General features: G+C 33.6%; 1 protein-coding gene across 1 annotated transcript; it reads left to right on the top strand.

Moving 5' to 3' along the window:
* The first annotated feature begins 1,438 nt into the window (after positions 1-1,438).
* LOC123241176 (olfactory receptor 52R1-like) lies at positions 1,439-2,407 on the top strand. The gene has a single exon (XM_044668880.1). The coding sequence runs from the start codon at positions 1,439-1,441 to the stop codon at positions 2,405-2,407; it is 969 nt and encodes a 322-aa protein (XP_044524815.1).
* The last annotated feature ends 10,621 nt before the right edge of the window (positions 2,408-13,028 follow it).

The raw sequence follows: 13,028 nt of genomic DNA, 5'->3' as shown, positions 1-13,028 counted from the left end.
TTACAATTGATCTATGCAAAAATGGAATAGATTTCTTGAGAGTTTGTTAGTTTAGAGAGAGATGTTTAGAAAGAGGGTAGATAAACAATTATTGGATATGTTGTAGCGAGATATGCTTGAAGACAAAATCTGTTTCTAGAAGGGAAAGAGCCTCTGGTCAAATTTTACAGGAAGAATATAAATTTATGGCAAAGAATTCATGAAAAAGGTAAAAAAGAAATCTTGAAGTGAAAAAGACATACCATTCATTTCCATGGGGTAACTTTTATTCTCTACCATTTGATTTTCCTTTTCACCTCTGTATTATCCACACCAAAATATATTAGAGCAATATGTCTATTTTCACTGCATTTTTTACAAAGGTTATAGAAACTATGTAGAGGATTCAAACATAACTTTGAAAAAAGACAAGAAAAAATAAAGCCTTTGACAAAATCTTACAGAAAGGGGCAGTTTTTAAAGAGATGACATTTAATTTCATAAAGAAACTTCTGAAAAGTGACAAAAAGAGTACATCCAGACCTGGAGTTAAGAAGTCAGCACATCCAGACCTGGGGTTATGAAGACATCTTCCTTCAAATATGGGCAGAAATAATTCCTTGCTGTATGATCCTGGTCAAATAATTTAACCCCATTTGCCTCAGTTTTCTTATCTGTGAAATGAGCTAGAGAAAGAAATGGCAAACCATTTCAATATTTTTTCCAAGAAATCCTAAAATAGGGTCATGAAGAATTGAACATGACTGAAAAATAACTGAATAGCAATACGACAGCAAATGAAGAGGACCGCTGGGTAGCTCAGTGGATTGAGAGCCAGGCCTAGAGATAGGAGGTCCTAGGTTCAAATCTGGCCTCAACCACTTCCCAGCTGTGTGACCCTGGGCAAGTCACTTGACCCCCATTGCCTACCCTTACCACTCTTCTGTCTTGGAGCCAATACACAGTAATGACTCCAAGAGAGAAGGTAAGGGTTTAAAAAAAAGATAGCAAATAATCCATAGTATAAGATCCATTGAGTTAATAAGTCAGTTATCTAACCCCTTCATAAAAATTACCAAAAGGTGACCATTAGAAGAAAATGGTCTAATTTTACAATTATATTTGATGATATCATTTTATACGTGTGTGGTTGTGTCTACAAAGTGATGGGCATGGCTTAGTTTTACTTACATGATCCAACAATAGGCACAATTTCCTCTTTTGTACTATTTATTTTCAAGTGTTTTAATAAAAGAATCCTTTATTAAAATAGGTGAATTTATTCTTCAGAGGCCTCATTTTCTTTATTACCCTACTTTCTTTGCATGCTCTCAATCTGTTCATAATTTCATACAACTTTCTCAATTTCTCAAAATATAATCAATGTTCATAGTTTAGTTTACTTGATTAGAATTTTTTTCCCTAACAGGTAAAGACAGAAAGAGTTCCTTTGCAAAGCATGGCATGCAGAAAGGATCTCATCTTGCCAACATCTGGGAACAACTCTCTCCATCCTCCTTTTTTCATCCTTCTTGGAATCCCAGGATTGGAAAAAGCCCAGTTCTGGATTGCCTTCCCATTTTGTGCCATGTATGCTGTGGCCATGGTGGGAAATATCATAATACTTCATGTGATACGTACTGACCACACCCTCCATGAGCCCATGTACCTCTTCCTGGCAATGTTAGCTTTCAATGACTTAGTTCTGTCCTCTTCCACCCTTCCCAAGATGCTGGGAATCTTATGGTTTGGTTCTTGTAAAATTGAGTATCATGCCTGCCTCACTCAGGTTTTCTTCATCCATACTTTCTCTTCTGTGGAGTCAGGGATTCTCATGGCAATGGCCCTGGATCGTTATGTGGCCATCTGTTTCCCACTCCGTCATTCAACTATCCTGTCTCCCTCAGTAGTAGCCAAATTAGGGGCGGCAGTGATGGTAAGAGGTGTGTTGTGGGTAAGCCCATTCTGTTTTATGGTCACTTGGAAGCCCTTTTGCCATAACAGAATCATTCCTCAATCATATTGTGAACATATGGCTGTTCTAAAACTTGTATGTGCAGATACCAGAGCAAATCGTGGATATGGACTTTTCGTGGCCTTCTCTGTAGTTGGTTTTGATATCATAATCATCGCTATATCCTATATCATGATCCTGCAGGCTGTATTACGCCTGCCCTCAGGGGATGCCCGACTCAAGGCATTTGGTACATGTGCCTCACATATCTGTGTTATTCTGGCCTTGTATATACCTGCCCTTTTTACCTTTCTATCCCATCGTTTTGGCCATCATGTACCTCAAGCAGTCCATGTAATGTTGGCCAATGTTTACCTCCTAGTTCCCCCAATGCTGAACCCCATCATCTATGGGGTAAAAACCAAACAGATTCGGGATAGAGTAGTAAATACTTTTTGCCAGAAGTTTCCTTGAGACAGACTAATCTATCTCCTTACTTTTCAACTGACTGAGATGAGGTCATCAAAGTAACCTTGGTGGAAACCCTCTTTTATCCAACATGGCTCATAGAGTCATCATTTTCATCACTAAACCTGAGTTGAGGGAACATCTTTGGAATAGGATGTAGAAATAATCTCAAGTGCCAATCTCAAAGAGGAGAAAACAAGGGTAATCATTCTGAGCCTTAGAAATTTTAAAAATGTTTTAAAACTGTTATAAAAAACCTATATTTGTATAAATCTTTTATTATAATAAAGATCCTGTAGGTGATGACTATACATTTAAAGTATTGTTTAAGAGAAATTTCTGTTTAAATGAAGTTATACCTAATTAGCTTTCAGACAAATGCATAAGAGACAGTAGCATGAGAGCACTTTTGCACTCTCATCAACAGAAGAATGAATATTTAAGAAGCTTTCTGCATTTGGACTGAGACTCAGAGAGATTTTCATTATTTTAATACAATAATGAATGAAAACATGGCACAATTGATATAGTACTGGAATTGTTTTTAAAAATTATTTTTGAATTATCTTTTGCTTACTAGATATATGATGATTCTGGGCAAGTCACTGAACCTTAGAATGTCTCAATCAACACTTTAATATTTATTTATTTAAGTATCAGATAGGTTGTTATACATGATGGAAATTCTCCACCCTGATACAATTACAGATCTCCACATTGATGCCACTACAGATATGATGCCATACTGTGACCATTTTGCTCTCTTTTTTTCCTCATGCTTGAATAGAAGAATACGTTTGCATTTTGTGGTAGAGAGAGATTTTATTCAGTAACCTGTTGTGAAAGATAGAAAAATATTGGAAATATAAGTTATTAAATTGAATAGCTTTTGTCCCAGTGACATAAGTACTATATCTAAAGTACAAAGATTTAAAAATAGAAAACATCCATATGTACAAAAAAACAAAAGAGCAGCTAATAACATGTTTTTGTATGAATAGATTTTTGGCATATGGATTTTGTACATGTGTATGCTCAACATAAATTTTCTTATGTTGGAAATAGAAGAATTTTGATCACTTTGTAGCAATTCTTTTTGTTATGTAAAACAATTATCTACTAAGGGAGGGACTTCTGAAAATAGTATGACATATGGGTGTGCTTAAATGCCCTAGTATTGTAAGAAATTCTGAAGGAAAAGGTTTCTATGTAATGATATTTGAACCAATGCAGAGTGAGTTCTACAGAACCAAGAGAACAATTCCACGATTTTCTTAATTCTCTCTCTCTCTGACTCAATCTATCATCTATCTATGAACATGTATTTACATATATATTCACACTACAGACATATATATTATATACATATTTACATATATATTTATCTTAATGAGTTTCTTTGATTATCTATACATATTTGTTATGAAGATTTATTTTAAATTCTTTTTTTTAGTGGGAAAAGAGTTAGGAGCAAAGTAAGGTGCTTTTTTCATTAACCAAAAAAACATTATTAAGTCAATATAAATGTAAGGTCATCGCAAATAGGGTTTGTTTAAATTGTTTTGCACTTATAAATCCAGTTACCAGAGTGCCTGGAACATAAAAGTCATTTAATAAATGCTTATTGGTTGAATTTAAATAAATGAATCTTTCTTTCCTTTCCACACCACAACACTTACCCATCAGTGAAGGCTGTGAGAAACTCCAGGGCATTACTTGATACTTATCAACCAAAAGGTTGTAAATAAAGTAAATATTATAAAAAATCTAGTCCTATCTTACCACCTGTATCAGTTTGGAAAAGTCACAAAACCTCTCTATATTTTTTCCATTTTATAAGATGACAATTCTTAACTAGGAAATTTATAAGCTATCTTCTATTTCTGAATTTGTTAAGGTTCAAGAAACAGGGTAAGAATCACAGATTCTAAGAACTGGAGATGCCCAAAACAACTAGTGCTATTTAGAATGATCTGCTTCAGAAAACAGTATCTGTCACTTCTTTCTTCGTCATCATAGGTCTTCAGGTAGAGTCTATATGACTGATTGATGAATATGGATGGGATTCCTCTTCTGGTTCCTGAATTCCTTTTCAGATGAGAGAACCTATGATATCCTAAAGTGATTCCACAAACACCCTCTCTCTAAGTGGGATATCAAAAATATAATACCACAAATATTGATAAAGTATTTACTCTTTTCTGTGAACAGTGTAGTTGCTACAAATGGATACCCAATTTAGATAAATACTGGAAGTTCCCACAGACTCAATATTGAATATAAGATAGACACCTGGGATAGCATATAGTAGGTCAGGGAGTATAGAATCAGTATGAAATGAAATATTTTCTATGTAAAAATAGCAGATATTCGAGAGGAGATTTGTTTTGGATTTCATTGCTTATGCCATTCTGAACATTAATGGTCCTGTTTTACTGGTTCATGGTGATCTTCAGACTATGGAGGCAGGAGTAAACTGGAATCTAGGTCACCACTCCCTATTTCTTATACTACTTGCAGTTTCTGATTGATTTCCATTTTAGCTATGAAACGAATCCCTGAGATATTTGTAACCTTGTTTTCCCATAGAATCTCTAAATTGGAACGGACCTCAGAGACTGAAGTGGGGTGTAGTCAGGAGAATATTAGATTGGTTGTTTAAGAATCAAGGTTTAAGTCCCAGCCCTGTCACTATATTTACCATTGTATAAAATCTTTAAGCCACTCTTAGATTAAGCTTTCTGATCTTTGAAGTATAAGTGTTGGATTAGATGACCTTTAGAGTCCCTTCTGGCTCAAAATCGATGACCTTAGAACAATTTGATCTTTGAACCTTTGCTTTGAACACTTCTTATGTGAGAGTGTTCAACACCTCCCATTCTAATTTCCTAAAACTATAATTTCTTATTCTTAGGAGTTGTGCTTCATTATTTCCTAAAATTGGACCAGATAACTAGAGGCCAATATTGATTTTTTTTTACTAGGGTTCCCATTTTGCCATCATTGTCTTCCCCAACTTTATCTTAAATATGAAATGTGATTTTCCTCTTTATTCTCATTAATTTTATTGTTTCTCCTTCATATAGAATTCATCCCATTCGACTTTACATTTTGAATATTCTTTTGAATCTTTTATTTATACTGGCAAACTGTAGTTGGGAATCTTTCAGGATGGTGGCTCCCACAAACATAAGTCCCTATCTTCAGAATTGCCTACTGTTATGAGTATTTTTAAAAGAAATAGTCAAGAAGTAACCACCAAATTGTATCTATTTGTCTTTAAACTCTTCTCATGGCACTGCTCTTTCAAATTCCACAATTATGATATCTGGAGGAAGCTGTTTGAAAAGAAACAGAGGGATTAGTGTCAATTAGTGAACATCTATCATATATTATCAACAAAATCTTGCAAGAAGAGTGAGTAAGAGACATCCCATCCAAAATAACCATAGATACAATAAAATACTTAAGAGCAAACCTGCCATGTTTAAACTCAGGAACTACATAAACATAATTATAAAACACTTTTGATACAAGTAATATCAAATTTAAATAACTGGAAAATAGTAATAGTAATCAACAATTGAATGTGGATTGGTAGATCTACTTCTAAATGAAATGTCAGTCCCTCCTAATATCCTTATTCTATAGTATCTCATTTAAATTACCAAAAAATTGAGCTAGAAATAATGACAATAACATTCATTTGGAAAAGCAAAAAGTCAATAATATCAAAGTAATTAATGAAAAAATCTAAAGGATGGAAATTTAATCTAGCAGTAGCAAATTTTAAACCATGTAATAAATCAGTAATTATCAAAACTTTCTGGTATTGACTAAGAAAAATGAAGGTTTATCAATGGAACAGACCAGATATACAACATACATTAGTACAAGATTATAGTGAATTTATGCTTAACAAAAGGAAATATCAGATGTTTGGAATAAGAATTTACTGTTTGATCAAGATTGTTGGGAAATCTGAAAGACAGTCTGGCAGAAATTAGGTACAAACCAATATCTTGCAACATTTACCAAGATAAAAAATGAATGAATGAATGAATGACCTAGACATAAAGGATATAGCATAAGAAGATGATAAGGACTTAGAACTTATTACCTACCAGATTTATTAATAGAAGAATTTATGAATAATAAAAAGATTGAAAGCATTGTAAGAGATAAAATGAATAAGGTTGATTATGATGAATTAAATTTTTTGTACAAATAATATTAATGTAGCCAAGTCTAAAAAGAAGGCAGAAAATTGGGTGGAAAATGATAGAATCTCAAATAAGCAGAGAACTTTGTCAAAGATATTTGAATTTGAGTCATTCCCCAATTGATAAATGGTCAAAAGATATGAACAGACATTTTTTGGATAAAGGCATCAAGTCTACACATAGCTATATATAATACTCAAAATTATTGCTAATTAGAGGATTGCAAATCAGAATAACTCTGGGTAATCAACTCACACATATCAGATTGGCTAAAAGGATAAAAGGGCAAAATGACAAATATTGAAGGGAGTGTGGGAAAAATGAGGACACTGATATACTGATGATAAAACTAGGACCTAATTCAAACATTTGGGAGAGTAATTTGGAATTATACCTAAAGAATTATAATACCAACAATACATCTATTTTCTAAGGTAATGAGGGGAAAAGGAAAAGAAACTTTATGTTTTCAAATATGCATAGCATCTCTTTGTGGTAACAAAAACTGGAAATTGAGGATATGCCCATTAATTGGGAAATGACTAAACAAAAAGTTTTGAATTATGACTGTGATGGAATATTGCTACATGGTAAGAAATGGGAAACAAGCTATTAAAGAAATTTTGGAAACATGAAATAATGTAGAGTGAAACCAGCAGAACCAAAAGAAATATTCTTTGGAGGATAACGTGTATATGTCCACCTCCAGAGAAAGAACAAATAAATAGAAATAAGACATAGTTGAATATATAAATGTGTCTTTTTGTCAAATAATGCCTTATTTAATGGGGGAAAGGGATGGAGGGAGTTAAATGAATATCTTAATATTTAAATGTTAAAAATAAGCTAAGTAATTAATTTTTTTAAATCATGGAAAAACTCAAATGAAATAATGAAGAGTGAAATAAGCAGAACCAATAAAATATTACATAAAGCAACTGAAATATTGTTTGAAAATTAACTGTGAATGTCCTCTTCCAGAGAAAGAACTGATAAATAGAAACATCTATAGAACACACACACACACACACACACACACACACGATATTTTCTGTAATATGAGAACATGAGGATGTGAGGGATGAAAGGAAATACTTGGGAATTTTAATGTAAGAAACAAATAAAATTAAAATTTATTAAGTATGTACTATCTGTCGAGCAATGTACTAAGTACTGAATCATTGGGTCATAGAACAGTTCCTACATTTTTAGGTGGCCATATAAACCTCTCCTTGCTTTTACCCATTAACTCTGATGTAGCAGTCTTAGTTACAGTTTACTCATGTATAAAACATTGTACTAGATGACCTCTCAAGTTAATTCCAACTCAAAGATACAGTGCACTTTGAAACAATTGATCAACCAATCAACAAGCATTTATGAGGTTCCTGTTTTGTGCTAGGCAGTGGGATGAAAAATGAAACAATTCTTGCAATAAGATTACATTCAGTTGGAGGAGACAACATATATGAATACACACACACACACATATACACACACACACACACACACACACACACACACACACACACACACATATATATATATATAAATTCAATGCAAGGTCATTTTTGGAGGGTCACTGAAAGGTGTAGGCATGAGGAAAGACCTCATAAAGATAGTTATATTTGAGCTACGGTTACAAAGCAATCTTGGGATTTTAAAGAGTTGATCTTATGAGACAGTGTATCATAAGACAACCTGTACCAAACCCCAGAATTAGAGAACAGGTTATCATATGTGAGGAGCAACAAAAGGTAAGTTTCAAGACTGAAGAATACAGTAAGATTGTTCTATGTAACCAGGAGAAAAGGTCAAGTATTACTAAGTGGTAAATGGCTTTAAATATGAAACATTTAGTTTATATTTTGGCTCTAGATTTAAGGAGTTAGAAGTTATTTTAGTAGAAGTAATATAATCTTGTGTTTTAGCAAAATCAATTTTTTTTTCTATGGAAGCTGGATTGGAGAGAGGAGAGGCTTGAGGCAGAGAGTAAATTAAGGAGGATACATTATAAGTATGGTACAGCAGATGTAGCTCTGGATTTGGTTCAGAAGTTATCCAGTTAAAATCTCAGCTATACCCTGGATTACCTCTGTGATCTTGGTAGTGTTCTCTCTAGGCCTCTGTTTCTTTATTTGTAAATTTAATGAGCTTTAGGAGATGCATTTTATGGTCTTTCCTGATTTTGAAGTTATGTTCTTATGATTTGATAATGTCTACCTGACAATATAAAATATATAAGTATAAAATAGAAATTGTGCATGTTAATTGACATCTAAGCACAAAGTAAAGAAAAAAAATGCCTGATGACTAATGATATTTGAAAATTGAATGGGCTACCTTTGGAGTTATTGTTCTCTCCTTCCTTCATTGGAGTTTCTTGGATCAAGAATATTAGAGTAGGAATCCTTATTCAGGGATGGATTAGATTGGCTGGTCACTGGTATTTCTTCGAATTCTGAAATTCTGGGATTCTGCCTGGCTTTCTGTTCTGTTTTTACCCAAGTATATCTCCCCTTAGTGGGGATGCTTCTATATTCATAGACATCAAATTAAGGAAATGTTAAAGCAAATAGGTTCTGGACTTTGCAATTAGATGCCCAGGCTGTGTCTGTTTTACTTTAGATATTTTATTTCATTTTGTCATTTAAAATTTAATTTAATTTAATTTATTAGCTTTTGTTTTTATTAATTTATTTATTTAGAATATTTTTCCATGTTTATATGATTCATGATCTTTTCCACCCCTCTTGTCTCCCCCTCCCAGAACTGACAAGGAATTCCACTGCTTTATACATGTAGCCTTGTTCAAGAATGATTTTTTTAAAGCCAAAGCTCCAATCATATACCTATAAAACCACAGGATCAATCATAAGTTTTTCTTCTTCATTTCTACTCCCACATTTCTTTCTCTGGGTGTGGATAGCATTCTTTTTCCTAAGTCCCTCAGTATTGTACAAGATCATCGTTTTGTTATTAGTAACAAATTCCATTATTTTCAATTGTTCTATAGTGTTTCACTTTCTACATACAATGTTCTCCTGACTCTCCTCATCTCACTCTGCATTAATTCCTGGAAGTCTTTCCAGTTCATATAGAAATCCTCCAGTTCATCATTCTTTACAGCACAAGAGTACTCCATCACCTTCAGATAACACAATTTGTTCAGCTATTCCCCAATTGATGGACACACCCTCATTTTCCAATTTTTTTGCCACCACAAAGAGAGTAGCTATAAATATTTTTGTACAAGTCTTTTTCCTTATTATCTCTTTGGGGTACAAACCCAGTAGTGGTATAGCTGGATCAAAAGGCAGGCAGTCTTTTAAAGCCCTTTGGACGTAATTCCAGATTGCCTTCCAGAATGGTTGGATCAATTCATAACTTCATCAGTAATGCATTAGCATCCCAATTTTGCCACATCCCCTTCAACATTTGTTATTTTCCTTTGCTGTCATATTGGTCAATCTTCTAGGTGTGAGTTGGTACCTCAGAGTTGTTTTGATTTGCATTTCTCTATAAGAGATTTAGAACACTTTTTCATGTGATTATTGGTAGTTTTGATTTCTTCATCTGAAAACTGTCTATTCATATCCCTTGACCACTTATCAATTGGGGAATGACTTGATTTTTTTGTAAATTTGACTTGGTTCTTTATATATTTGGAAAATTAAACCTTTGTCAGAGAGTTTTGTTATACATTTTTCCAGTTTGTTGCTTTCCTTTTAATTTTGGTTGCATTGGTTTTGTTTGTACAAAACCTTTTTTTAACTCAATATAATCAAAATCATTCATTTTATATTTTGTAATGTTCTCTATCTTTTGTTTGGTCTTAAAAACTTTTGATATTTTAGATGAAACTCCATACTCATCTTTGAATGAGTTGTGCATCTCAATATACTGGTAATGCCAGAAGAACCTGGGAATTGTCACATCGCCTTTAGTAGTTTTCCCCAGGCCTATCTTTGATTTTTTGAAATCTCAGATTTTACTGTATCCTTGCCTTTGTAAGAAATCAACATCTTTTAATCCATTAGAGACAAGGTAAAGTGAACACCATGTTTTTTTCTAAGTAAGGTAAAGAGGAAAAAAATGAGTAAAACAAGCCCAAAGCTTATTAGTAAAGTATAGAAGCCTAAAGTCTGTTAAATAACCTAGGTCAAGCCTGAACTCCCTTCATGAATCTTAAAATTCCTCCCCCACAGAATTCAGAAGCTACAAGTTCTACTTATCAGTGAGTCATTCATATAGTGCAATTTTAAAAAGTGTTTGAAAAGAATACTATAAAAATTTTAGAAAGAAAATATAATTTAGCATAATTTAATCAAATATTTTGCTTTTGATACTTTTTACATGAGGTGAAACATTAGAATGTGGGCTCCTTAAGGAAAGGGCCTTTGCCTTTTGACTTGTTTTCTACCTCCAGTAATTAGTACCATGATAGGGAAAGTATGCACTTAGTAAATTCTTGTTGACTACCTGATTAATTAAAGACATAGTGATAGAAAGACCTGAAACTTACTTTCTCAAAAAATAGTTATTTAAAAATGGAATCCATTGATCAATAAGTAGTGTGCTTCCCCTCATTAGGGAGTCTTCAAGAAAAAATCAGAGAAGTTGAGAATTGGAAGAGATCCCATCTGCTATCATAATTCAATCTATGAACACAAAATGAATTTCCTCTAGCATATAACTGGCAAATGGTCACTCTACTCTCTACCTAAAGACTTCCAAAGAGAGGAAGTCATTTTTTTCCTCAGAGAAGCCTATTTTACTTCTAGACAGCTCTCTTAGAAATATTACCTTTAGAAAGGGCCTACTTGTACAAAAATATTTATAGCAGTTGTCTTGGGGCAGGGTCAAGATGGTGGCTTAGAAGAAGCAAAAGGCAAAAACAACTCTAAAAATCCTTTTAAACTAATCATTAAAAAGATCCTCAAAATGACAGGATTAAAAAACCAACAGCAAGATGGAATGTGAGTGTTCTCCCATGGAACACAACTTGAAAGGTAGGCAGAGAGAAATTTGATTTTCACAGGATAAAGGGAAACCAGAAATAAAACTACACATAATGGACTACTGGCTAACCACCATCTCCCCCACCTACTGTGCCAGGTACAAAACCGGGCATAGTACAAATTTAGGATCCTGCAACACGGGCTATACCAACAAAAGAACACCTCAGACCCATACCTTGAAGTCCCAGCCCTTGCCACACTGAGGCCTGGAAGTGCATAGTGCTGAGTCCTTTAAACATGTACTACTGTGGTGAAGACCTAGCTCTAGGGCAAAATAGCTCACAGTGTCAAATCCTGCAAGTCATCAGCAGAGGAGACAGAAGCAGCAAACAGATTTCACAATTCCTAGTTCACAGGCAAAAAAAAAAGATTTAGAAAATAAACATCTACCTCTTGAAAATTTTTTGGGTACAAGGAGCAAAGCACAGAACCAACAGGATATGGCAAGAGCCAAGCAACCACATGCAAAACATCAAAACAAAAAAAAAGCCAAAATAAACCCAAGAATTGGTCTCAAGTAGAGGAAGAAGTCAAAAAGGAAATTAAAAATCAGACATGTCAAAGAAAAATGGGAAAAAGAAATGAAAGTAATGCAAAAAAATAATAAGAGCTTAAAAATTGGTTAACTGGAAAAAGAGGCAGAAAAATCCAATGGAGACAATGTTGTTTTAAGAAACAATTGATAGAAAACAGCAAAAATTAGTAAAGTAAAATAAAAAAGAATAAAAAAAACCAGAAAGAAACATGAAATATCTCATTGAAAAGACAAATAACCTGGAAAACAGATCCAGGAGAGACAATTTGAGAATTTTTGGTCTACCTGAAGGCCTGAAACAAATAAATAACCTTGACATCATATTATAAGAAATTATCCAAGAAAACTGACCTGATATGCTTGAACAAGAGGATAAAATAGACATTGAAAGAATCCATAAGTCACCCCTTACATTAAATCCCCAAAAGATAACCCCAAGGAGTGTTATAGCTAAATTCAAGAGCTTCCAGGCCAAAGAGAAAATATTGCAAACAGCAAGAAAGAGAAAATTCCGTTATCAAGGAGCCCCAGTCAGGATTACACAGGATCTGGCACCTTCCACAATTAAGGATCACAAGGTTTGGAATATTCAGGAAGGTAAGATAATTGGTTCTACAACCATGAATCACCTACCCATCAAAACTGACTATATTCTTCTAGGAGAAAGTATGGGCATTTAATAAAATAGAAAATTTTCAAACATTCCTAAAGAAAAGACCAGAATTAAATGGAAAATTTGATGTCCAAATACAAAATTCAAGAGAACCATAAAAAAAGGCATGGAACAGCATGCATGTTAGATAAGAATGTTTGTTTCTGTTGTGGAGCATGTCCTACACAAAATTTAA

This window comes from Gracilinanus agilis, chromosome 3, assembly GCF_016433145.1.
Source record: "Gracilinanus agilis isolate LMUSP501 chromosome 3, AgileGrace, whole genome shotgun sequence".
Lineage (NCBI taxonomy): Eukaryota > Metazoa > Chordata > Mammalia > Didelphimorphia > Didelphidae > Gracilinanus > Gracilinanus agilis.
The sequence above is the reverse complement of the archived record's forward strand: the minus strand, read 5'-3'. Positions and strand labels throughout refer to the sequence as shown.

Excerpts from the sequence above, each read along its gene's own strand:
- LOC123241176 (XM_044668880.1), top strand. The coding sequence starts at position 1,439 with ATGGCATGCAGAAAGGATCTCATCTTGCCAACATCTGGGAACAACTCT.